At 40.8% G+C, this 24,892-nt stretch overlaps 1 protein-coding gene and 1 long non-coding RNA gene across 3 annotated transcripts in view; one reads left to right on the top strand and one right to left on the bottom strand.

Annotated features, from left to right (window-relative positions):
* Nucleotides 1-15,190, top strand: part of USP9X (ubiquitin specific peptidase 9, X-linked) — a 143,325-nt gene extending 128,135 nt beyond the window's left edge. For both annotated transcript variants that reach the window (XM_018556326.1, XM_018556327.1), the window contains 4 exons: nucleotides 2,697-2,853; nucleotides 3,295-3,507; nucleotides 7,878-7,973; nucleotides 14,697-15,190. In XM_018556326.1, the coding sequence (XP_018411828.1) occupies nucleotides 2,697-2,853; nucleotides 3,295-3,507; nucleotides 7,878-7,973; nucleotides 14,697-14,834 (604 nt within the window). In that variant the 3' untranslated portion in view covers nucleotides 14,835-15,190. The remainder of the gene's footprint in view (nucleotides 1-2,696; nucleotides 2,854-3,294; nucleotides 3,508-7,877; nucleotides 7,974-14,696) is intronic.
* On the bottom strand, nucleotides 93-2,756 carry LOC108786922. The gene is made up of 3 exons (XR_001941231.1): nucleotides 2,671-2,756; nucleotides 2,343-2,345; nucleotides 93-104 (listed from the first exon to the last, which is right to left on the bottom strand). It is a non-coding gene; the product is annotated as an uncharacterized LOC108786922 (long non-coding RNA).
* Nucleotides 15,191-24,892: the final 9,702 nt, after the last annotated feature.

Genomic DNA, 24,892 nt, shown 5'->3' with positions numbered 1-24,892 from the left:
TACGAGAGAATTTGGACAAAAGCGCAAAACAGTGATCCGATTAGTGTAACCCCTTCCAGCATGCCTTGCTAGTTTCCTAGGATTCTTTTTCAAAATTTTATTTTCTCCATTAAGACTTCACGCTTAAGCTAGTCTTTTTATGCATATTTCTAGATCGGCGTTGTCTCCTTTTTAAAAGCTCTGGATGCTCCTCTTGGACCCCGATTGACTGAACAATTGTGGGACCTGCCTGGAATGTAACTTTTGGGCATTGGACTCTGTGTTTGATGCTTTCCAGACCCTGGTGTACTGTGCTTCTTGGCCATATAAACGTCAATGGAGACTCTCGAAAATGTGCGTTAGCTGCATTTTTGCACGCGTTTGCTCATTTGCATCTTTGTCACCATTTGTTCACATTATACGTGCAACTTGATTTATGCGCATAAAACGCATGCAAAAAGGTGAGTAGAAACATGCAATAACTGTCTACTAGGTGTGAATCCAGCCTTAGTGTTTAGGCTTAGAACCCCTTTCCTTCCTAAGGTGATTTCAATCTTTCGCCTAAACCTGGACATTGAACTACCATCCCTCTGTCTGGCTCCAGTACAGCAGAAGGAGATTTCCCTTCATTGATGGGATGTAGTTCCTGCTATACTAGTCTACCTCACAGCCACTGCTTCCATTAGGAAGATGCATTCTCTTTGTCATCCCAGATGGTCCTTGTAAAGGGGAACCTGCTTCTCACTCCATTTCTTGGTGGCTCAGACAGATATTTCAGGCCTATGGTCTTAAAAGACAACATTTTTTGGCCATGGTTCTCTTTAGGGTCACAGGGGGACATTTATTATGTCCTCCTCTGACCCAAAGAGTAGAGTAGAGCCGCCCTGCGGCCGGGGAAGATGCCGACAATATTTTTGGGATCCACCCTGCCACCTGATTGACAGCTGACTCTGCCTCTCTAGAGGTAGAGCCAGTTGGGCCCGCCCCTCCCCATCTGTCCATCCAGTCGGTGCTGGGGAAGAATCCCTGTGGGGAGTGGTGACTCAGTCACACCACTCAGCAGGGAGAAGATCGAGAACTGAGCGATCAGCAGTATGAGATCACTCGGCTCTGTATCTGATGAGCTGACTTGTAACAGCTGCAGTCCCACACATTGGTTCTCATTATGGGGATGAGTGTATTTCATTCTCTATATAATTCTCCTTTTAAGGATCAGGTTCCATCCTTTCCTGTCAGTGCACTCTACTAGATCTTTGAGTACTTGGGCTTTTCAGCATCAGGCAACTGTGTCCCAGATTTGCATGGCTGCCATCTGGTCATCTGATCTTACCTTTTCTGTTTTAACAGTTGGATTTTCAGGCCTCATCTGATGCCAGATTTTGGTGTAAGGTCCTTCAGACAGCTCTTTGACCTTCAGGCAGTCTCCAGTTTTATATAGTTGTTTGTAGGGGCTGTGACTAAGACCTGTTTTGTTGCTTCTGATGCAATAAAGAAAAGATTTGATCTTAATCCGTGTTCATGTGCCGGTTATTGCAACTCGATTGCTTTTTTTTAGGGAGCCTGCTAGCATCTTATATGCTTTGCTGCCCACCCCTCAGACCACTTTTGCACTTTCGGCATGTCTAACATTTTACTGCATTCCGGTGTCCCTCAAACAAAGAAAATAGGATATTTGTACTCGCCACTAAATCCTTTTCTTGGAGTTCTTAAAAGGGACAGATGTCCTACCCGTCTCGGATTATGGTCTTAGTCTTGGCACGGCTATGTTACAAAACTGAGGCATGCTAGGAGTGGAAGGGGTTATACTAGACTGGCCATGGTTTTGCTTGCGAGTACCCAAATCTTCCTGTAAGCTGCATTATGACCCCAATGTCATAGAATTACTTTGCTCCTCTGGATCCTTTAATAAACTCCACATAAAAAGATTTTATGGCGAGTACAAAACCCCTACTTTTTTAATTGAGGTATAGATGTTAAATGAAGTGTAACAGCCACCTTCTGTCTTGGAGGGGGAGAACCAAAATATAGAATTTTTGTTCAACTAGAAAAATGTTTATCTTGATTGTTAAAAATAAAGAAATAACATTTGTGTAGAACCAGTGAGCACATTGGCACAAACTTTGCTTCTTGAATTTAAGAACGTTCTGCCACGTGCCGATACTTTATTTTTCAGGGCATATACTTGGATGTTATTGATTTCTTGAACATTTTTTGAAAGTGAGTGAAGAAAAACTAGAAAATGTGTTAAAGCTTGCATTACGTATCTAAATGTTAAAGCCATGCTGTCACTTGAATAAACACTCTGAAATCGAAGCACCACATAACAGAAGATTCCTAATACTTGCCTGTCATCCAATCTTCACTGTCTTATGGAACTATAGACCCCTCTGGTGTGTCGGATAGCTTGTGCTCTGCTGCACACTGAGAATCCATCCTCTGGCATCTGCATTACTAGAATACACAGTAACATCACATTCAGCAGGTGATGTGATGTGTGGCACACCGAGAAGTGTGGGACAGCAAGGCTGGCCATAGCTCTGCAATAAAGCTTTGGACTTGAGTATCTGCCCACCAGATACATATAAGTATTGAATAATCCTCTTTTCCTGGGTACTGCAATTTCAGTGTGTTTTATCCTAGCAACAGGTTGCTTTTAGCAGGGTCAAGTGTCAGCTTAGCAACTTTTGTTACTTATAACATTGCCCTTCTGTGTTTAGGATTCACAATGCACTTAAAGGAATACCAGATGACAGAGATGGTTTGTTTGATACCATCCAACGCTCCAAGAACCACTATCAGAAGAGAGCTTACCAGTGCATAAAATGTATGGTCGCACTCTTCAGCAACTGTTCTGTCGCATACCAAATATTGCAGGTAATAGAAATTCTCTGGTCATTTTGTACAAGTGTGTGTGGCGTGTTCAAGAGGCAGAGCTTTTGGCCTCAATGGTGGGTAATGGGGTTAGCATTTTTCAAATGGAATCTCTAGAATGAGATGCTGGAGGACGGCGCATCTCATTCTTACACATTGAGGGGAATTTATCAAAACTGGAGCAGTTGTGCATGTCAACCAATCAGCTTCTTTCTTCCATTTTCAAATCTTAACTGAAGAGAGAAGCTGATTGGTTGCCATGCACAACTACTCCAGATTTTGTCTGCTTTACTTTTGATCAATACCCCTCCATTGAGTGGTGTCCATTGAATTGGGAGAAAGAAACTGCATTGATGTAACCAGCTGGATGTCCTGAAGTTGTTTGATTTACCTAGAAATTTCGAAATATCTACAGTGACTTATCCTTCTCTCTTTCACCTCTAGAGCAATGGAGATTTAAAAAGGAAATGGACGTGGGCAGTGGAATGGTTGGGCGATGAGTTGGAGCGCAGGCCTTACACTGGCAATCCTCAGTACACATACAACAACTGGTCCCCGCCAGTGCAGAGCAATGAAACTTCAAATGGCTACTTTTTAGAGCGGTCACACAGTGCTAGGATGACTCTTGCCAAGGCTTGTGAGCTGTGCCCAGAAGAGGTAAAAAAAAAAAAAAAAACAACTATATGTGCTTTACAATTGTGACATTATTATATAAAGATAAAAAACATTCAATGTAAGGCCAGCAACACATAGTATTCTAAAAATTCTTCAAATCTCTCCTTATATTGCCACTTACAGAGGGTTTGGACACTGGAAAACAAAACAAAAAATGTTAAGATAGCCCCCGTATAACCACACCTCAAACTTGTAATGCCTCACTTTTTTTTACTAGTGTTTTAGGAGGTTGGACACCGTTTCTTCAGCTCTGCTTAAATAAAATCTAACTATATTATAGTTTTTCTTCTTTTTTTTTTTTCCTTATTTCCAGATCTATAAACCGCAGATTTTTTTTTTTTTCTCCAGTAGCTTCAATCAAGACTACAAAAATTGCTGCTTATGTTAGTCTGGATAGGCATATCCTCAGCAAAAGCTTTTGGGGTTTTTTTCTGCATTTTTCGAACCTTTTCATTTGTTGGCTTCAGAGCACTCCATGTCCCTCGGCTCCAAAGCACTCTCAGCCATGGCACGGCCTCTGGTGTGACAGTCTCTGAAGACTAGCATAGTGAGTAGGCCTCTGATTGTGATGAAGCTAGCATGGAATGTGACCTGGTCTCTGCACTGTGGCAATATCCAGTCCTTTGTCTACGGTTTTAGCTGCGGAGCATTTTCCAGGTGCAGAGCCATGGCGCAACCTCTGGTGTGACCCAGTCTGTGATGACTCATGTTGTGAGTAAGGCTGGTCGAGCTGAAGCACTCAGAGCTACCTTACAGTACCATTAAGTGCTATTTTAAAATTCTTGCCATCACCATTTTACGGTGGTAATGTTAAAATAGAACTATGGGGTAAGTGTTTGTTTTTCCCCATAGTTCTTTAGGGTCATGGGAGAACATATAATAACCTCCTCCTGTGACCCAAAGCTCAGTATATCTAGCTCACTGCAGGGAGATGATCAGGAAGTGAGCGGATCGGCTGCATGTTTCTGCTCACTTCCCGATCAATAGAGCCGACCTGTCACAGTTTCTTTGTCACAGGTTGGCTCTAACTATGAGGATGAGTGGAAATCACTCACCTCATAGTTCTCTAAGGTTGAGGGTCGGGGACTTTTTGGGGCCCAACTGTTTTCTGCCACATGGTACAACATGTCTTTTAAAAGACACACAGAGGGCAGTCCAAGACTTTAAGGGTTTGTGGGATTGTTAAACTATTTTACATAGTTCCCCTTCTCGTTCTGTCCTTCAGTACTTTTTTGCTCCTCTCTTGGAGAAATCTGGAATTTGGGCAACACAAAAAACTGGTCCTTCAGACTCAAAAGTCCTATTAATAATTTGCTGGATTCAGTTCAGGGTGGGAATTATCCCTTTTAATTTTGTCTGACACAAAGAGAATTCTAATGGATGTTTCAATTTACTTGCTCCTTGAGTTGGATTGCACCGAACATAGTTTCCCTAGATTTGGTTTGCCAGCTTTCTTTCTCACATTGGAGTATCTATCTTAAGCCCTGAACAGCTACAGAGTTTCCCTAAGTGGAGTAGTGCAAGTTCGGACGACTTCTAATCATTCTTGTCTTCATTTCTTTTTACGCCACGTGGCACTTTCTCATCCTGTCTACCCTTTTATATAGATGTTGTGGATCACCCCTCCCTTTCTTTAAAGGGAGTTAGGGGTACCACCCTTTTTCCATCTAAAACTTTCTTTGCTCCTTTCTTTTCAGATTTACTGCTGAGGGAACAGTCTGCTTATCTCTTGAGAGATTAGTTGTTGTTAGGCAACATCCTTTATATTATGAATCTCCTTCCTGAAGTTAAGGGTGTTCTGCTTAAATCTCCTGTAGTTTGCTGCTTGTTCTTTTGGTCTGGACATATTTTGTTTGTCCAGTCTTACTTTAGGGTTGAGTAACTTAGACTTCTGCTTTTACCCAAGTACTATTTTTTAGTTGACCATGTTGGTTAAGTTTTTTTTCTTCTCTTGTTCTGGAGGTTTGTTCCATCTGGTTTCTCTATGGTGAATGCTTGTCTTCCACTTAGCTAGGTCATTCTTTCAGCATTTTTGCCCTGGGCGATGATTACTCATCTTGATCTAGAATACTATATTGATCCTCAAAGCCCTTATTTTGGTGGTGGCAGTTTAAATGTTTGCTTTGGCTTCTCCATATCTAGCCTTTATTAATTGATTCCTTCAGATTCCACATCCTTTGGATCTTTGTGGCTATTGCCCACCCCTCAGTTGGACTGCTCTTGGTCATCCTGAATGTCTAAGAATTGCTACAAACCTGTGTACCTTAGCGCACATTAAAGAAAAAAAAAAAAAAAGATTTTTCTACTTGCCATAAAATATCTCAAGTCCATTGAGGGACACAGGCTCCAATTTTCTCTGTTATTGGCTTATCTATGGCTTGCTCAAAAAAGCATGGCGGTTAGAGGTAGGGCTATACAGGGACTGGCCTAATATTTTTGGTTGCCAGTGTCCATACCTCTGTAGACAGTATAACCAAAATATCTAAGAATTACTACTTTACGGTGACCCTCATGGAACTTTAAGGAAAAGATTTTACAGAAAGAACATATCCTTGTGATTACTTGACTATATAGTGATGTATTCAAATGAATTAAACCAAGTGTTTTTTCATTCCCTCATTTTTTTAAAAATGTATTTATCTTTACTACAGACACCCTCAATGCCTTATTTACAATCCTAATGCATTGACGAGTACTCATTGCATAACTTGGGGCATTAGCAGTGGAAATGTGAGCCATTTGTTACATGCTATGTAACACTTATTATTTTGTTCTGAAGGGTCCTTGTTTGACATTCTCAGAGGAAATTCAGAAATGTTTTTGCATCAATTTTAAGTTTTTTTGGCAAAGCTGTTTTTGATGGCAGGTCCTAGTACAGGACATAAATAAATGCATTACATCTTAACGGAGCACTGATAAATGTGATACTTTGTGCTATATATGATGTAACAAACTCTTAACTAAAGTCCTCCAAAAAAAATTGATCACGGAATAGTGTGGTACTCAGTGGTTTGAATTATTTTTAAAATTAAATGCATTTGTTGAATGCTTTATCTTCATTTGAGCTTTCATTCTGTTATCAGCCATGTTTTTATAATGAAATTTGTGTGCAAGCACGGTTTCCATTGAGCTCTTATAAATGTACTAATACTTTACTAATATTTGTGGTTACAAGTTTAAAACTGTGTATTAATGCTTAAAAGACGGTGGGGTTTTCTTTTTTTTTTTATCTGTTTTCAGCCTGCATTTCTTTGTTTTTACCATGGGCATTAGATGCACATTGTGCAAAAAGTTACTGTTTTTGACATTTAGATATCGGTTGCTCAGTGTATCTGATATTAAAGAGGACCTAAAGTCTGTAAGCTGTGCAGGTTTGCAGGCTAGTGTGAACAAGCCCTACATCTAGCAGTCATAGGCACAGTGCCTTAGATCTCACACGGTAGATTTACAACTTTGTGGCTATAGGCACCCTTGCATACCAGAATGTGCCCTGCTATTCAAGACAAAAAGTACATATTTCAGGCTGCTACTTGGTTACAGTCAACATTTATAGATGTATAACATAGCAAATCTTTGCAGGTTGAGCTCAGGTCCACTATGAATAATGAGTAGGGGGTGGAGAGCTCACTTGTACTATACACACATTACTTGCAAAGCACAATTGCTGCCATTTCCATGAGGAGATGAAGAGGAAAGCTAACAAAAAAATGTAAGTTGTATGTATGCAACTGCATATCCCTGCTTCATGTACATTTGGTGTATATTGCTGGCATGTTTTTTTTTGTGTTTTTAAAGAAACCTCAGAAAAGGGGGAAATGGGCTTTAAACACCACTGCTCACCTTGTATGAAGAAAATAAGAAGGAAGATAGCTGTGCAAGAGACCTGCTAGTGTTAATTTTTTTATAGATTATCCCCATCTCCCCATCTCCTTATTTGTGTGGCTGGTGTACGCCTGAATGATGGCCATGAGCATTTCACAAGCTCCTGTGTAAAGGGCAGTTGTCAGAAAAGTCATGCCGAAAGACCCTGATTAGAAGAAGAGTAGCCTTTAGAATAGGCTTTCTAAACTCTTAACATAGGTGTTAGCCCCCCATCCATCCTTGGTCAGTTAGTTGGCCTAGCTTATCACCGCATCGAGCAAAAAATGCCTGGATCTGGTGATGAGCTAATGTTTATCAGCCACTGATATTAAATGCCTTTGAAGTGTTTTATATGGTTGGGGCAGAAAGTGTGTAAGCTATAGAGGTGCTAATTCTGTAACAGATATGGAGGTTTTCTTCTGGCAGTCTTGAGATGCATCTGAATTACTAAACCTGCATGTGACAAAATTCGACTTTTGCAAACTTTATAGGAGCCAGATGACCAAGATGCCCCTGAGGAACACGAATCCTCCCCACCTGAAGATGCCCCATTGTATCCCCATTCACCTGGTTCTCAGTTTCAGCAGGTATATGGTTTTATATTGTTTATACATATTTTTGTAATTTTCATTTCATTTTACTCCCCAAATGAACAGGAAACAAATTAAGGTTCACTGATATTTTGCTATGATTTTTTTTTTTTTATGTGAAACTGTGATTGTCATTCATATCAAAGCTAAACAAAATCCCTTTTACAGCAATGTTCTTTGTAACCACAAAATACATTAAGCTTATATACTGGTAATATACTGGGATAATTTTGCTGTGAAGTTCATAATGTACAGTAATCATCTACAACCTATGATTCAGCTTTTAGCAGTTTAGTGTAGTAAAGCTAGTAAAAGATTGGCTTTTATTTAATAAGACAAAAGTCAATTGCTTATTTAACTTTCAAATATGTGTTGGTGGTGTGCATTATTAACTGTCAGAGCTTTCCATCTTTGTGTACAATGCCTGAAAAATATTCTGTATTATGTGCTGGCTGCAGCTGGTTGACTGTCCTTAACCTCTACTAAGGTGTTGGGGAGGGGGAGCATTTTACATGTGCTTGCTTCTTTATTGTGCAAATGTATGCGATTGTGTTAGGGTTTAGCATACTATTTGATCAACAAACCTAACTGCGTGAAAAACTATTTCTAATTTTATGATCTTACGGCGGGGGAGGAAACATAACTGAGTACTGCACTTAATATATTGGCTACATCATGGTTTTGAAATTTTATTTTCAAATTGCTTTACCTAAAGTAAAAATACAGTTAGTGTTTTAATTATGCAATTGGCCATCTAAAAGGATTGCACATTTTTAATTAATCTTTCTGCTTTAATTTGTCTTTTTTTTTTTTTTTTTTTTTTTTTTTTTTTTTACTTTTTTAAAATCGATTTTATAGAAAAAGACACCAACCGAGATGTTAATCCCTATTTTATTTTTCTAAAAGCATCAACCCATGTTTTAACAAATTGGCCCCTGCTTGATTTTCTCTAACTCGGGTCTAAGCAGAAGAAATTGTGAATTGATTAACTCGTGCATGTTTAGCTAGGGTGCAGGTGCATTAACCCCTTCGTGACTGACGACGTACAGTGTACGTCGCCAGCATCGGGACTGTTTAAACAGACTCCCGGTGGCTTTTGTCGACGGGACTCTGTTTAAACTTGTAGAGCCGACTGTCGGCTTTACAACAGAAGCGATTCTGGCGACTTACCTGTCACCAGATCGCTTCGGTGTCCCGAAGACCCCCCATGTGATAGCAGTCAAAGTAAAAAAAAAAAAAAACCGTTTTTAAAATTAAAATCAAATAAACTAAATCTAATAATAAAAAAATGTAAAGTCCCCCGCGAGCACGCACGTCGCCACGTAAACACGCGTCGGGTGCACCTACGTATGAAAACGACGAACGCGCTACACATGGGGGTATCGCCGCGCACGCCGGAGTGAGAGCAACAATTCTAGGGCCAGTATTTTGGGGTATCTCTAAATTGATGACCTGTGGGGGCTTTTAAAGCGTCTTCTGTGGACTTTTTGGGGTACTGCAGTTTTTCGCCGTTTCACGGACGCACGCAATTTGTAAACTGGGCATGTTGGGTATCGTTTTATTCGTTGTAACCTCATCTTTTATATTTCATTTTAAAAAATTGTATTTTGTTGTGTTTTGGGGCATTTAATTAAATTTATCACTAAATTATGGGGTTTAATAAGGAGTTGCGCTAATATTGCGCAACATAAAAATTTGCAACTACCACCATTATATTCTACAGGGTCTTGGCATTCAGAAAATATATAATGTTGGGGGGTTTTAAGTAATTTTCAGGCCTAAAATGTGGAATATAACATGGGTGCAAAAAATGAAAAAAAGGCCTCAGTCATGAAGGGGTTAAGGTTTGTAGAAGCAAAGTGTTTCTTGGACCGTGCTGTCTGGTTTCAAGGCTATAAATTATTGCTACTTTTTCTTTGGTGTTCCACAAATACTGCTTAATTAGTTAATGAGCCTAATTTCAGGAATATCAGTTCCTGATTATAAGCTGCCTTTAATGTAGTAGTGAAAGTCTTAATCGCAGTTATGAGAACATGCAAGGACAGCTATAGCCTTCCCCGATGATTGTTCCAGTTCCCCCTTGGGACACGCTGACCACATGCATCTGGTTATAAGCTTCCTAGACTTTCCTTTCCCCTTCCCCACCCCTTAATGAGCGAGGCCTTTTGATCGTTTTTTGCACCCATGTTGTAATTATGTTCCACAGTTTAGGCCTGAAAATTACTTCAAACCCCCAAATATTATATATTTTCTGAAAGCCAAGACCCTGTAGAATAAAATGGTGGCAGTTGCAAATTTTTATGTTGCATGATATTAGCGCAACGTATTATCAAAACCCCAAATTTGGTGAAAAATGCACTCGAGGTAAATTTAGTGCCCCATTATTTAAATACCCATTTTGTAATAAAATATAGAAGATTAGGTTACAACAAGTAAATAGATACCCAACATGCCCAGTTTGAAAATTGTGTGAGTCTGTGAAACGGCAGCAAAATTCAGTACCCCAAAAAGTCCATAGACGCTTTAACAGCCCCCATAGATCATCAGTTTTGAGATACGCATTGGCCCTAGAATTATTGCTCTCATTCTGGCGTTCCCGGTGATACCTAACATGTGTAGCGCGATCATCGTTTATGTATGTAGGTGCACCCGACGCATGTTTTACATTATGACACATGTTTGCTGGGGACTTTAATATTAAAAGTAATATAAAAATAAACATTGTATTTTTAAAAACCGGGGTTTTTTTGGCTTTAATTGCTATCACATATGGGGGCTTATAAGCCCCCCGTGTGATAGCAGATTGGTGGTGACAGGTACTCTTTAATGCGACACTGGGGTCCAAAAGACCCCTAGTATCACCTTTACACTTGAAATAAGCTATTGAAGTGCAGATCACACTTCAATAGCTTGTTGCTGGGCTTCAGGAGCCGAGCACTGACAGCTATGGGACCGGAAGTGATGCAATACGCGTCGCTCCTGGTCCCATAGCACGGGTAGCAGATCGGTGAACGGAGGTTCCCGCTCTCCTCCCCAGCTTCCCACCGACACCCGAAATGCCCATCCCAGGCCTGTAGGAGGAGCAGTAGCCGGCCTGCTCAGACAAGCGTTCTGGCAACAGCTGAGTCGCCAGAATCTCTTCTATTGTAAAGCCAGCAGTCAGCTTTACAATTGTAAACAGAGTCTTAGGCTGCCGGGAGGCGGGAGTTTGTTTAAACCGTGCCAGTGATGTACTATGAACAATAGATGAGATACAGCTATTGGCAATAAAATATTTTGCTTTTTCAACTCATGGTGTGCTGGTGACATTTTTCTACTGTTCGTGTGGCGGAGCCATCCGCAGTCATTTCGAGCACCCATCTTCATCAAGTGGGAATCCCGGTAAGGAGTGCGGTATGGTTCCTGTTTCTGTTTAGTGATGTACTATGGACGTCACTGGTCACTAAGGGGTTAATGCAATGTAAGTAAAAACAGTCTGACTTTCAATACAAAGTTTTTTTATTAAGTCATAGAATATGGACTATACAAGGTATACAAAGCATATTTTTGAAATTGCCATTATAGGTTTGTAAAGAACAAATAAAAGAGCAGCTGTGCATTGATTGCTGGTTACTAATGCTGGGCACACACCTTACAACCATCGCAAGACTTTTGTCTTGCGGTGGTTGTAAGGTAATTAAAAAAACGTACGATCTGCCTATCTTGGACAGGCAGATTGTACTTGCGATGATCGCAAGCCGTGCCCCTCTGAGGGGCGGGCTTCTGATGGCCGCAATGCCGAACGGGCATTGCCTAAATAGGTTGGTTCTGTGCATTGATTTACAAGCAGCTTTGTACACGTTCTAGCATTTCCTGAATTCCCAGGATGGTGTGTACTTGAAAAATCCAATGGTATTTCTCCAGCTTTTGTCAATTCGTTACCTTGGACAAAACCAGAGTTTAAATAAATCACACCGAGGTTTGCTTGAGTGTACATAAGAGTTCAGTAGCCAGACACCAAAACAATTATAAAATCCTTACGTTCTGCTACAGGACTCCCCGGCTTGTTCAATTCAGTACCCCAAAAAGTCCATAGACGCTTTAACAGCCCCCATAGATCATCATCAATGATCTTTGGCATACCTGCTCGGGTGGTCAGAAAGATGGGTTCTATTTCCCATATCTTTTGGACATGCTCGGTGCTCAGACCCTATTAGACCCAGATTCACGCAATTATCTCTCAAGATAGGGGAATAGCCTTACGACTCCCCAGAAGCATTCCTTCTGCATTGGCAGGATGCACCAATAGCCCATTCTTCTAAATCTCTGCATAGACATCTGATAAATGCAGCCTGAGCAATGATACCGACACAGTGGAGGGAGGCTCCAGTCTCCTCTGTAGCTAGACTAAAGAAGTTTGTCAATATGTGGTTCTACTGGAAGCACTTTACTACAAGCACTATGTATGATCACCTTATGAATAGCGTTGACGAGACTCCTACTTAAGGCATTTTAACTACGCACTATGTGTCTGAGATCCCTTGAAGAGCCCCACTGGTCACTTTGGAGAGTCTTATGGAAGCACCCCCCTTTTTTTCCCCATTAGGAAATAAAGCCCTGGATTGTACATGGCTCTATTTTTTGCTTATGCTTTCGATAGGATTTCATGTATAGTGGTATTGTTTGATCAACTCCATCGGCACTCTTTTGTATGGAACCTTTTGGTTTCATAATCTTACTGTCTGCATTTATCTTTTTATTATTTTGTATTATACTACCATTTTGAAAAATTTTAAAACTTTTTTTCAAAAATGAATAAATCACACCAAGAGAATCCACATGAACAGACCCTGGCTTCTGTCTTGACGTTTACCCTGCTTTTGCAGTTAAGTCAGTGAACTTAATACTTGGAGAACCAATCATGATTGGGCTTATGCAAAAATCTCAATATTTTGTAGGCTTACTTATTTAGATTTACACTTTTAATTTAGCACTTCTTATTCTAAGGATTACTCTAGACCCTGAAGTTGGATGAGGTTTCCTAAAGTCTGATGCTGCTCCGCCAACGATAGAAAACTCATCTCTTTAGGGAAGCCTATTCCACTTCGATATAAGCATCCTTTCACCTCTTCTATTAAATCATCCCAAACAGTTAATACCTTTTTGTATAACTTGCCCCTCCTACTAGATTGTAAGCTCTCACGAGCAGGGCTCTTCTTTCTTTCTGTATTGAAATTGTATTGACTCCCTCAGTTTTGTGATGCACTGCGCAAAGTGTTGGCGCTATATAAATCCTGTATCATAATATAATGGACTCCGTGCACTAACCTGTAGCAATAACCATTATAAAATCATATTTGTAGCTTGTTAGGCTCATATCTATAAGCTGTAATATGGATCTATTTGCTGGTTAGTGCCTTTTTTGTGAAACTAAAGGTCATTATGGAAAATTGTTATACCATAGGAACGTAAGCTTACTAAAAATTGGGGAGGCTGTTAAAAAGAAAAAGGTAACTGCACTAAAGCCACCTGTACCTGATTCAGGCAGGCTTAATTTAAGCTTTCTGACATGCGGACAGTGATTACATGCGCACACACAGTAAGAATATGTAAGTGTATGGTATTTGGTGTCACATTTACTATCAATACAGGCCAATTACTGCAGGCATCGTACGTACTGCCTATCCCTTAATCTGTGGTGAAATGACATTACATATCCATAAGTATGATTAATATTTAAATATTTTAAGTTCAGCCTTCTCTCAGGGGTTGCTTGTTTTCACTTGTTATCATAGTAGAAGTATCAGTCTGTAAGATCACACTATCTCCCGCCAGGAAAAAGTCAGGTAGTGAATATACTTTCATAATTACATGCGTGTATATTGAAGGCTTTGTTAATTGCCAGTTTACCCTCATTCAGCAATTCGGACAGTCTCGGTTATTAGCCTTGATCTCAGAGAGAAGACTGGTCAGCCTTCATGAGGGCATTACAGTCTGGCATTAAGCTGACATTTATCCTTTTGATAGGATAAGAACATAAGTAAATAACACACAGCTATTCCTGAGGGGTAAGGTTGCACCATTAATCATTGGGGTGAGATGCTGTTACAACCTTTTAGGGCCTGTTCACACAGATAGCCATTACCTGCGCTGTAATCAAATGGATTAACCCAAAACAGCTTAAATAGTTACGGCATGCACTTTGCTTATTCGATAGCTGTGTGTTGTAAGGAGTACAGGCAGTCTAAATGGGCATTGACGAGAGCGTGCCCTCCTGGCTATAGTTGTGGACTTGTATAGCCTCACAAAATAAATGCAAATTTGCTTTACAGTTGATGCAAAAATCGGAAGTAGTAAGACCAAGCAACACATCAATTTCAGGATTAAAAGGATGTGAAATGTATGTTTTTTAAGGATGTGAAATGTATATTATGTATGTGGGTTTTTACATCCTTTTACTCCTGAAATTGATGAGTGTTGCTTGGTCTTACTACTTCAGATTTTTGCATCAACTGTAAAGCAAATTTGCATTTATTTTGTGAGGCTATACAAGTCCACATATTAATTTGGAAACTACCATCTCTGCCATGTGCATACAGATCTTCATTGTTAATATGTCTCTGGTGCATTTTACATTATAATCCTGGGAAACATGCAAATAAATGTACTTGGTCTAATTTTATTCTTAATGCCACAACTAATGATGGTGTTAAATGTTTTTATTTTTGTCATGCTTTACAGAATAACCATTTGCATGGACAACCATACACCGGCCCAGCAGCACACCACATGAACAATCCTCAACGTGCAGGGCAGCCGCGAGCACAAGAAGAATTTGAAGGCAGTGAAGATGTCCCCCTAATTCAAACAAAAGATTAGTGAAACTCAATATTATTATTTTACTTAACTCCTCCGAGACTGTGCACCCAGGCCTTACAGTCCAACCTTCCTTTGTGTCTGGCTAATATTTAAAACTAGAAAATGAAAAAAAAACTATTCCTAAGCAACTTGGAGTGGAAAGTCTATTCACTGTTTTATCTGCAGAAACTTGCTGTCAATATATAACCCGCCTGCAGTGGAAAGTGTATAGTGTTTTGTAATAAACGGCCTGATGCTAATGTGTAAATGGCAAAGGTGTACATAGTATATTAATGTTTGACTGTTAATTCTTAAGCAAGACTTTTTTTTTTTTTTTTTTTTGGGGCTTGATGAAATTCACGTCTTTACAAAAAAAAATTAAAAAAGCAAACAAAATTTCCATAAAAAAACAACCTTAAGTTTCTTGAACTATACCTTCTGCTCTACAATTTTTTTTTGTCTTTTGCCACATGGCAGTTGGATCTTTACAGCAGTTGCCAAGTCAACCGCAAAAATAGTCCACAGTTAATTTTCAACAGCCACAGCTTTGACAGATGGTCACATTCATTTTCTGGTTGATGTGGACAAGTGATAATGTATCATTTTGTTTTTAAATTTCCTTTTAATGCCTTCTCCATACTCATAATAAATTTCCTATGGTTCTGCTGTAACATATAGCATGGCTTCACACCAGGAGAGTGTAGCCAGACATAGGGGTAATGGGAGGGTTAATGAGAACAATATGCCATGATCTAAAAACAGTTGCACTGTTTAGGGGTTTTTTTTTTTTTTTTATTATTATTCTAGACCTTTAAAATCGGGGACAAACTTGGGGCAACGGGGATTTAGAATTAAGTTGCACATGTGCCCATTTGTATTATTTGAGGATTGCCTGTATGATAAATGATGCTTAGGTTTCAACAATTAACACAAAATGGAGGAAATGACAAACAAATATGCAACAATTGCTATGCCAGGATCTCGGAAACATAATAGATGGTATTTTGTGTGCTTGTTTTGTTGCTTTTTGGTAAGCTTATTCTAGACATTTGGTCTGATACTTCCTTCTCTTCTACTGCATCTCAATAACGTGAAGGCCTGTGACCGTTTAATTACACCTGTGAGTACCACTGCCTGGGTAAAAACTGGTGGTATTTGCTCAGTGTACTACAGATCTACTTGAAATTAGATTTGTCTCGTAGTCCTTAATCAACTGTGTAAAAAAAGAAAAAGAAAAAAAAAATATTTAACATTTAATAAGCAGGGACTGAACATTAAGAACTACTGGTTAGTTGCAGACAGTTTGGAGGTCGCATGATTCCAGGCAAAAGATGTTTTATGAATTTCAAGAAAAGCATTAGTAAATACTGTATTTAAATGAAAAAAAAATAATTGGTAACTTGAATGTGTGTATTTTTGGACATGTCTAAAAACCAAATACTCCCTACAGAAACAGATACAGCCCATTCTATAATATTTAAATATTTTGCTGTTTTATTTTATAGAAATTATTTTGCTGAATTCACAAATAGAATTTGATTTAAGAAGAATTGAATTGTCCTGTTTTTCTTACTGCATGAATACCTGTATAATAGTTAAAGGCCAATTTATTATGTTTAATATTTATTTATATATATATTTTTTCAGACTTCTGCCCCCCATACCATAATTGGCACTAGATAAGAATGCTTACTTTTAAACACGTATGTATAGGTTAGTATATCATATGTAAGTACATAATCTGGAATCTACTTGTAGCAATAATATATACAAAATTTACATCATCTTTGAAAAGAAAATGTTCTCTTCAGGTTTTATGGTGTATATTTTTTCTGTTTTACAAATATGTGCAAAAAGATCTTGTCTCACTCTGCTTAAGCAAGTGAACATGTGTATAAATATATCTACCTATGTCGGAATTCAGATTTGACCTGACACATTGTCTTCTGCTGCCCTGTTTACCTAATGTTAATCTCACTTCCAGTTGTTTGGGCACATGTAGGACAATTGTACAGTAAATATTGACTTATTGCACACTAGTGAATGCCCTTCTAGCGCTTTAACATGTGTAAAAAGAAAGAAAACACTTGATTGGTTGCATAGTAAATTGGTAGCTGACTTATGCACACTAGTGGAAAGAAGATGATATGGCTTACAGTGATCATTGTTGGCTAAAATAAAAAGTAAAATCGGGTTGCCAGGGGCAACATGGACCCTCTTCTTTCCTTCAGTTTTGATAAATTGGGCCTTTAGCACTTAATTTTGTCTTTGCCGCGGTCAACCTGGCTTGAGCAAAAAAATGTCTGCCTTGAAATGATTTGGTGCTGGTATATTTCATGTGTCATGAACTTTCAATCACACACACACTAGTAACAGAAATGATATAATGTTAATTATTCCTATAGTCTAGCTTAAGATATGTATTTTTTTTGTATTTTGTATAGACCTAATACTTTTAGCCTCAATGCTTTCTACCTATGTGTTACAATGGCACTGTATATCACCTTCTTTTCACTGCTGCTACGAGAAACACAATACATAAGATCTCTGGTTTCTGAAAGCTTTACATGTACAGTAGAATTGCCTATCTGAATGCTAGTAATGCATTTAGAGAATACACCGCAACAACTTGATATGCAAATGAAGAGGAAAACTATTCTGTCCACATTGAAGAACAACAGTCGGTCCAAAAACATTCAGCAGTCTACCACAAGAACTGTCATGTTGATAAATAAAATAAAATGTAATTTGCATTTGTTATAATTGGAGCAATTCTTTGTAATTTTCGGAACTGGTCTGTTCATTCCACTTAGTAAGATGTATTTTTAGTGTGAGTAGATAGTAGTTTGGCTAATGTGGGTGATTAACCATTTTGACTGTACACAGTAGATCTATGGTGGGGGAAACTATTTACATTTTTGCTGTTAATAGGTGTGTGGTCCCAAGCATGTATCTGAGACTTTGCATTTTGATGTCACTAAATGGATATCTTCTCTGCACTAATAGCCAAGAATACCACAGGCTGGTTCCTGGCTGTGTCATTACTGTAAAATCCATATTCATTAAAGTGAAAATACTATTTTGAAATAACTACAATCTGTATCTAGGCCTGCTCCTGCCAGCCAGACTTTCCAGTGTTTACCCACTTGGCTACCCCTCACCACCTCCATGAGTTTTGCTCATGGTGAACCATAGACAGGAGTTGCCTGGGCAACGGGACCATACGACCTGGCAATGGTTCTGGTAAGAGCTCTAACTTCTCGACACACTATTCCTGTTAGCCCCATAATTTGCTCCCTATCCCCTTTCCAGCTGGCTTCAGGGTGCTCCTTTTTGCTTCCTCTAGAGCAGTGGTTCTCAACCTATGTAACCTCAGGACCTACATTTGTCTTTGGTTTTAAGACGTGACCCAAGTCACACTGCAATGGCACGCATGGCATTGTGATACCGCACGTTCCGGCGCAGTTGATAGAACTGTGGGTAGGAGGTGCGTTTGTGGTGTAATTCAAATGAATGGCAATGCAACACACCTCCCACACCAGATTGCATGGTACAGTGTGTTAATCGCATGGGACTGTGCGATTTAATGCACTAAACTGGTATGAACACTGACAGTCACACACACCCCAAAAACAATTTTAATATTTTGTGTAAGATCCACTCTGTCTCCCTATCTTATGCGAACTGGAGTGGATCCTCAGCCTGGGGTTTCAGTATGGGCTGCTGTGATGGAGCTCCATCCATATGTTCATTGCTTGTGTGTCCCCTGTAGAGGTGCCAGGAGCCAGAATGTAATGTCACATCGGTCCAGGCACCTCTACTGGACACGTAAGGGAGCTGTAAGCAATAAATGTATGGATGGAGCTCCCTCACGGCCATAGCCCCACCCGAAGCTGACACTCCGCGCTGGGCAGCATATTTTGAATGGCTGCTCGACGTGAGAACTAAAAGTGCTGCGTGGGGGAGGCTGAGGAGCCTCTCGCCTAGAAAAGTGGAAGGCATGTGGTGACCCACTGAATACAGGGTTGTGACCCACCAGTTGAGAACCGAGGCTCTAGAGTGCCCTCGTGTATGAATGGTGGAGCAGCAGATTTTCTGCTTCTCCCAACTGTGCATGCTTGGACTTGTCAATAATAACAAATAGAGTGGTGATGCGCATGCACGATAAAGTGTTGGTGTGTGAAATCACTACTGTTCATGCTTGGGTCACCGTTGCCTTATCCTGTGGTCATTGACAAGTCTGCTGCCTGGTTTTAGCAACTGTACCTGCACAATCTGGTGGGGGGCATGCTGGCAGCTTTCTGTTACCATTGATACCTGGTCAGCATCAGTGACTGCCTTATTGCCCGACTACCCCCTGCTGCTGGAGTAGGATGAAGACCGCCACCTTTTATAAGCTGTTCTGTTTCCCCAACACTGGGCTGAGAGTATGGTATCTCCTGCCCTTTCATCACTGCTAAACGCCTCCTACCTGCTCTCATCAATCTTCCAAAGAAACCAACACCTGTTACCATTCTGCCAGACATGGACCACCAAACACCCCCCACCAATTCTTTCCATCCTGCCAAATGTCTGTGCTGCTCTCAACAATGCACCTTCCGTTCTCACGACCAAATGGCCACTCTGCCAAATTCCCCTGTCTTTTCACCACTCTGTCAAATACTCCTAAAACCAACCCCTGCCCGCTTTCACCACTCTTCATCCCCCAAATACCATCCAATGGTAAAGGAGTTTCCACATTGAACTTGAAGTGTTTTTTAAGTTTTAGTAAAATCTCCTTCTCAGAGTTCAAGTTCTGGTGCCACAATATAGAGTCTATTCTCCTTTTGCATTTTTATGTAAAATAAAATGAAACCTTGTTGCAGCATCTGAGATGTGCTGTGGTGCTCAAAAAAAATTCTAATATCCATTTTGAATGGACTTCACATCAGTCATCATTGACATATAAAGGTTTTGATTTCCTCAAGCAAAGGTGCAAAAAAATGGTTGTATTATTCGAGTTGTAACTTGATTTCCTGTGAATATATAGTCTGACATCTGAATAGAACCATTCTTATCAGTTCCATCTTTTTAGGTGTTTTTACTCTAGTATATTTACCACAGTCATAGACACATACACTCAAAGGGTTTTGTTTTTTTCAGTAGGACACTAACTAAACATCCTTTACATGTTTGAGGTTGTGGGACGAAAACAAGTCTCCCAGGAGCTGCAAATCTCTTCCAGTGTAAAGCCGACAGTCTGCTGTACACTGTTTACACACTCCCTGTGGCTATGTTACCTGCTAAAAAGACAGCACTGTGGGACTTATTCTGAACCCAGAAGTGGACAATTTGACCATGGCAACCATGCAGAATTTGTGTATATATATATTCACACATTTATAGAGCCATGCACTGGTCTTGCAGTTCAACCCCAATGTGTGTTGGACAAGAGAAATAACATCTAGAACTGTTGTTCTCAACCTGTGTAACCTCAGGACACACATTTCTCAGTCATTTAGTCGTGACCTAAGTTGCAATGGAATGCATGGCACTGCAGTAGTAGTCTGTGGGTGCAGGCTATCGGATTATGGGAGGGAGGTGCATTTAGGGGTGTCATTCAAATTAATGGCAACGCAACACACCAGAACGCGCAGTAGGTGGGATTGTGTGATACAGTCGTCCGAATCCAAAACCCGAATTGAATTTCGGATCCGAATTCACAAAATATCAACCGAATGTTTCCGCAGCTTACATGTATACCGGGCAGCATATTTTGAATGGCTGTGCCCTGACGGTGCTGCGCTAGGGGGAAGCTGAGCAGTCTCTTGCCTAGAAAAGTGGAAGGCGTGGCGACCCACTGAACATGGGGTCAGGACCCACCAGTTGAGAACCAAGGTCCTAGAAGATACATTTATAATTTAGTGTAGAGGCATATAGAAAAAAATAAAGTTTTTCTAAGAAATACAGCAAGCAAACACATCCACCAGAAAGTAACTTTATTTCCAGTCTGATTGTGGTAGAGTCCAAAGTGTACTGGACAGGAAAAATATTGCAGTGAGAAAGGCATAAAAAAGTTCAGTAAAAAGAAACAAGTATTAGTTCACAGCCTATAGGGTCAGGTCAGACATGGACTCCACAATACAGATAAAACATGCTTCCGTATTCAAAAATGACAGAACTTTATCAGGTCTGCTCCTCTGCTGATTGACAGCTGGCAGTGAGCGGACAATAGCCAGCCTCCTCTTGGCTATTACTCCCACCCACTGCCCGCTGTTTACATTCAGCTGCCGGCGGCGGTATCTAGCCACCCCAGATGAATGGGGCCGCAGGAAGCAGTTTTCTCAAGCAACCAGAAATTACATTTATCCGGCATACCAATACCCCTTGGTGCTGAATCATGGGGAGTTTACTGTATAATGGGGATTGTTTCTAAGCAGACAGCAGCAGTGATATCCTAGAGACCATAAACACTACTTATCAGAGTTTAAGTATATAGAAATTCATACACTTAGGCTTTATTCACACTTGCGTTTTTATGCAGAGATACGCCCCCTCCCGCCCCTGAATGCAGGTGTTTTTTTCGTTGGTAGATCTCAATGAGCTCGTCATTTGAAAAGTAGATCTCCAGACGAAAAATAGTGGGCGCCCCTGGCTTACTACAATTACATGCACACAGGTAAAGCTGCTCAATCACATAGCAATATACTGTTATGATCTCCTCAGTGCTTGTCTCACTGTACTGCAGCATTATTATGTGTGTACTTCTGTGTGTTGGGAGTTTTTTTTGTGTATGTATCTCCCAGGCTCCATTCACATATAGCGTTTGCATTTCCCACGTGGTTTTCTGTACCGCACTGGACGTAAACGCTGTATGTAAAAGAACTGCACGGATTCCGCTCGTTTGCGGCTAATATATAGCCGTGAATGTGCAGAATCCGCCGGATTGTCGCACTTGCACTATTTTGGGGGCCATACTGTGTGGTCCCTGCAATAATCGTAACAATGCACATTAAAGTGCATTGTTTTCCCTGTTTTAGAGCGGTTCTGCACGTATTCGCACAGCCGAATAAGCGCGGACAGCTGCTCCAGTGTGAATGGAGCCTCAGTGTGTTATTGTGTATGTATTTCTATATGTGTGCGAAGGTGTGTTTCTGTGTGTATGTCCGTCTAGTGATTTTGGTGTCACTCCTGCAATGGTTGCACCCGGGTGCGGGCCGCACCCCCCTTGTGATGCCACTGCACACATATACACATACTGATATGACGCACAGGAACATTAACATACAGTACATACCGACGCTACTCACAGAAATCCTGACAATACACACACACACACACACACATATACCATCACAAAAATATACTGCCATTACATAGAAAGAATCAAAAATGCATATATTGACAAACACACACACAGACATTATCACTGGTACCGAACATCGTTCCATTTTATTTTGAAGTAAGCGGCCCCCATGGGAGAAAAAAAAATGTGTCTAGTGGCCCCTGAGCGAATTGAGTTTGAGACCCCTGTTCTAGATGCTTTGCTTTTGCTTCTGGATGATTAAACTGATGCATGTCTATGCACGTTAGCTGCATCTGTCCATTGCAATAGCCAATGAGATTTCAGCAAATAAAATCTCCTTGTGTTTACATGCGTTTTGGTGCATTTAGAAGTTAAAATTGATTCATGGACGCACCTGACTAAATGTAGCTAAACTGACTGCAGATAAAAGCGCGCACACGCAACATAAAATTGAAAAAAGTGAAGGGGGTCTGAATACTTTCTGAATACACTGTATATAGCTCCATCTTCGAATGCTTGGCCTACAGTACATGATCCTAGATCTGTTCCCTGTGTCCTTTAATGAACGGAGAGACAAGGATTTTACAGTGAGTACCAAAATCCTATTTTTAAACGCATCTATTCACACCTGGTGTGAGTGTAGTCTTAGATTGTAAGGCTGGGCACACACCTTACAACCATCGCAAGACTTTTGTCTTGCGATGGTTGTAAGGTACTTAAAAAAACGTACGATCTGCCTATGTTGCATTGGCAGATCGTACTTGCGATGATCACAAGCCACGCCCCCTGAGGGGCGGGCTTCCGATGACCGCAATGCCGAACGGGCAGTGTGCGCTTGCACACACCGGCCCGTCCGGCTTTTATCTTGCGAACATGCTACAGACCCGCCGAACATCGTACGATGCTAGGCGGGTTTTGAAACGTCCGTAAGTTTAAAGTCGTGCAACCTTATAGTAGCAGAGGTCGCACGGCTTCCACACACCTTACGATAATCGTATGATCGCGGGATTTCCCCCGATTATCGTAAGGTGTGTGGGGACCTTTAGGCAGGAGCCTCTCTCTGGTGGTTTTTCAAGACCTCTACATTTTAACATGTGTTAAAGCATTTCAGTGGTCTGCCACTGGTTTTAATGATGCTAGTTCACATATATGTAGCGCATTGACATGCATTGGTGAAAAAGATGTGCAGTTTAAGAGATTTGGCAATGGCAATGCATGTGAAGGCATGAAGCAAGTCAAAAATGTGCTACAACACAAGTGTGCATCCAGACTTTGTTTTGTTTGTATTCAGTTGTATTTTAAGCATTTGAAGATGGGAGCTATATACAGTGCATTCATAAAGTATTCAGACCCCTTCACTTTTTTCAAATGTGTTATGTTGCAGCCTGATACTACAGTTGTTTAACTGTAGTATCAGGCTGCAACATAACATTCATCTACACCCGGTCCCCCATAATGACAAAGAAAACAGAATTTTAGAAATGTATGAAAAAGGAAAAACTGAAATATCACATTGGCATAAGTACTCAGACCCTTTTGCGCATGGAGTGTCTGAGTTAGCAGCCTTATCTTGTAAAAAAAAACATTTCTTCAAAAGAACAAAGCCACTGTGTGTTGTGCAGCCTAAAGCCACTTACTTCCTAAGGTGGTCTATACCTTCCACCTTAACTAGGGCATTGTTCTTCCATCCAGGGCCGGCCTTAGGCCTTTAGGCGCCCTGCGCGAGAAAGCTTTACAGCGCCCCTCAGTGGCCACACCCTTTAGTGGCCACCCCCCCCCCAGTAACCACACCCATTTATCACCCATATTTTTGGTAAAATATAAAAAGTCGGGGTCACGTCGGGTAAATAGACACCAAACATGTCATGCTTTAAAATTGCGCGCACCCGCAAAATCGCAAAAAATTACCATGCCCTAAATTGACCATAGGTGATGCTTTAAAAGCTTTTACCGCTCATCAGTTTAGTGTTATCAGTGATTGATAGCCCTACAATTATTGCTTTCATTCCGACGTTCGCGACGATATGTAACATGTGCGGCGTAATGGGCGAAATCGTCGTTTTCACGCTTATGCCCACCCGACGCCTGTTTGGGGGGGGGGCTTTAAAAAAAATTTAATTCTTTTTTATTTGTAACTGAGAAGCCGCCCCCAGGATGAGCTGTGTCGGCCGCACGGCGCCCTTGTTGCCATGGCGCCCTGTGCGGCCGCACTGCTCGCACACCCCCTAAGGCCGGCCCTGCTTCCATCTGTCTGTCCTATTCAGGTGCAGTGCAGGGAGATATTACTCCTTTGCTTGAATGCGGTTGGAGCTGTTCATGTCTACCTCCCATCTATGCTTTCCCTGAGACAGAGTGGCTCTCTTTGTCATTCCAGAAGGTCCCCATAAGGGACAGCCGGCTTCATGTTCTACCATTTCTTGTTGGCTCAGGCAGGTCATTTTTGAAGCCTACTAGCTTAAGGATGAGATTCTACCTTTTGCAGTCAATACACAATCTACATGGTCTGTGAGTGCTTCCTGGGCCCATCGGCACCAAACATCTGTTTCCCAGATTTGCAAGGCCACCACCTGGTCTTCTGGTCACGTTCTCCAAGTTTTACCAGGTAGATGTTCAGGCCTCTGCAGATGCATGCTTTGCACGTTAGATCTTGCAGGCAACTTCCAGTGTTGTTCACAATTTTTTTTGGCTTCTTAGCGTTGTTTCGCTGCATTGCCCTCCCCTCAACTGGATTGCTCTGAGATGTCCCAATGATCCCGAATTCTATTGAGCCTATGGCCCTTGATTAATAGTTATT

This window comes from Nanorana parkeri, unplaced genomic scaffold (genome assembly GCF_000935625.1).
Source record: "Nanorana parkeri isolate BGI_ZX_2015 unplaced genomic scaffold, ASM93562v1 scaffold234, whole genome shotgun sequence".
Lineage (NCBI taxonomy): Eukaryota > Metazoa > Chordata > Amphibia > Anura > Dicroglossidae > Nanorana > Nanorana parkeri.
This window is presented reverse-complemented; position numbering and strand designations above follow the sequence as displayed.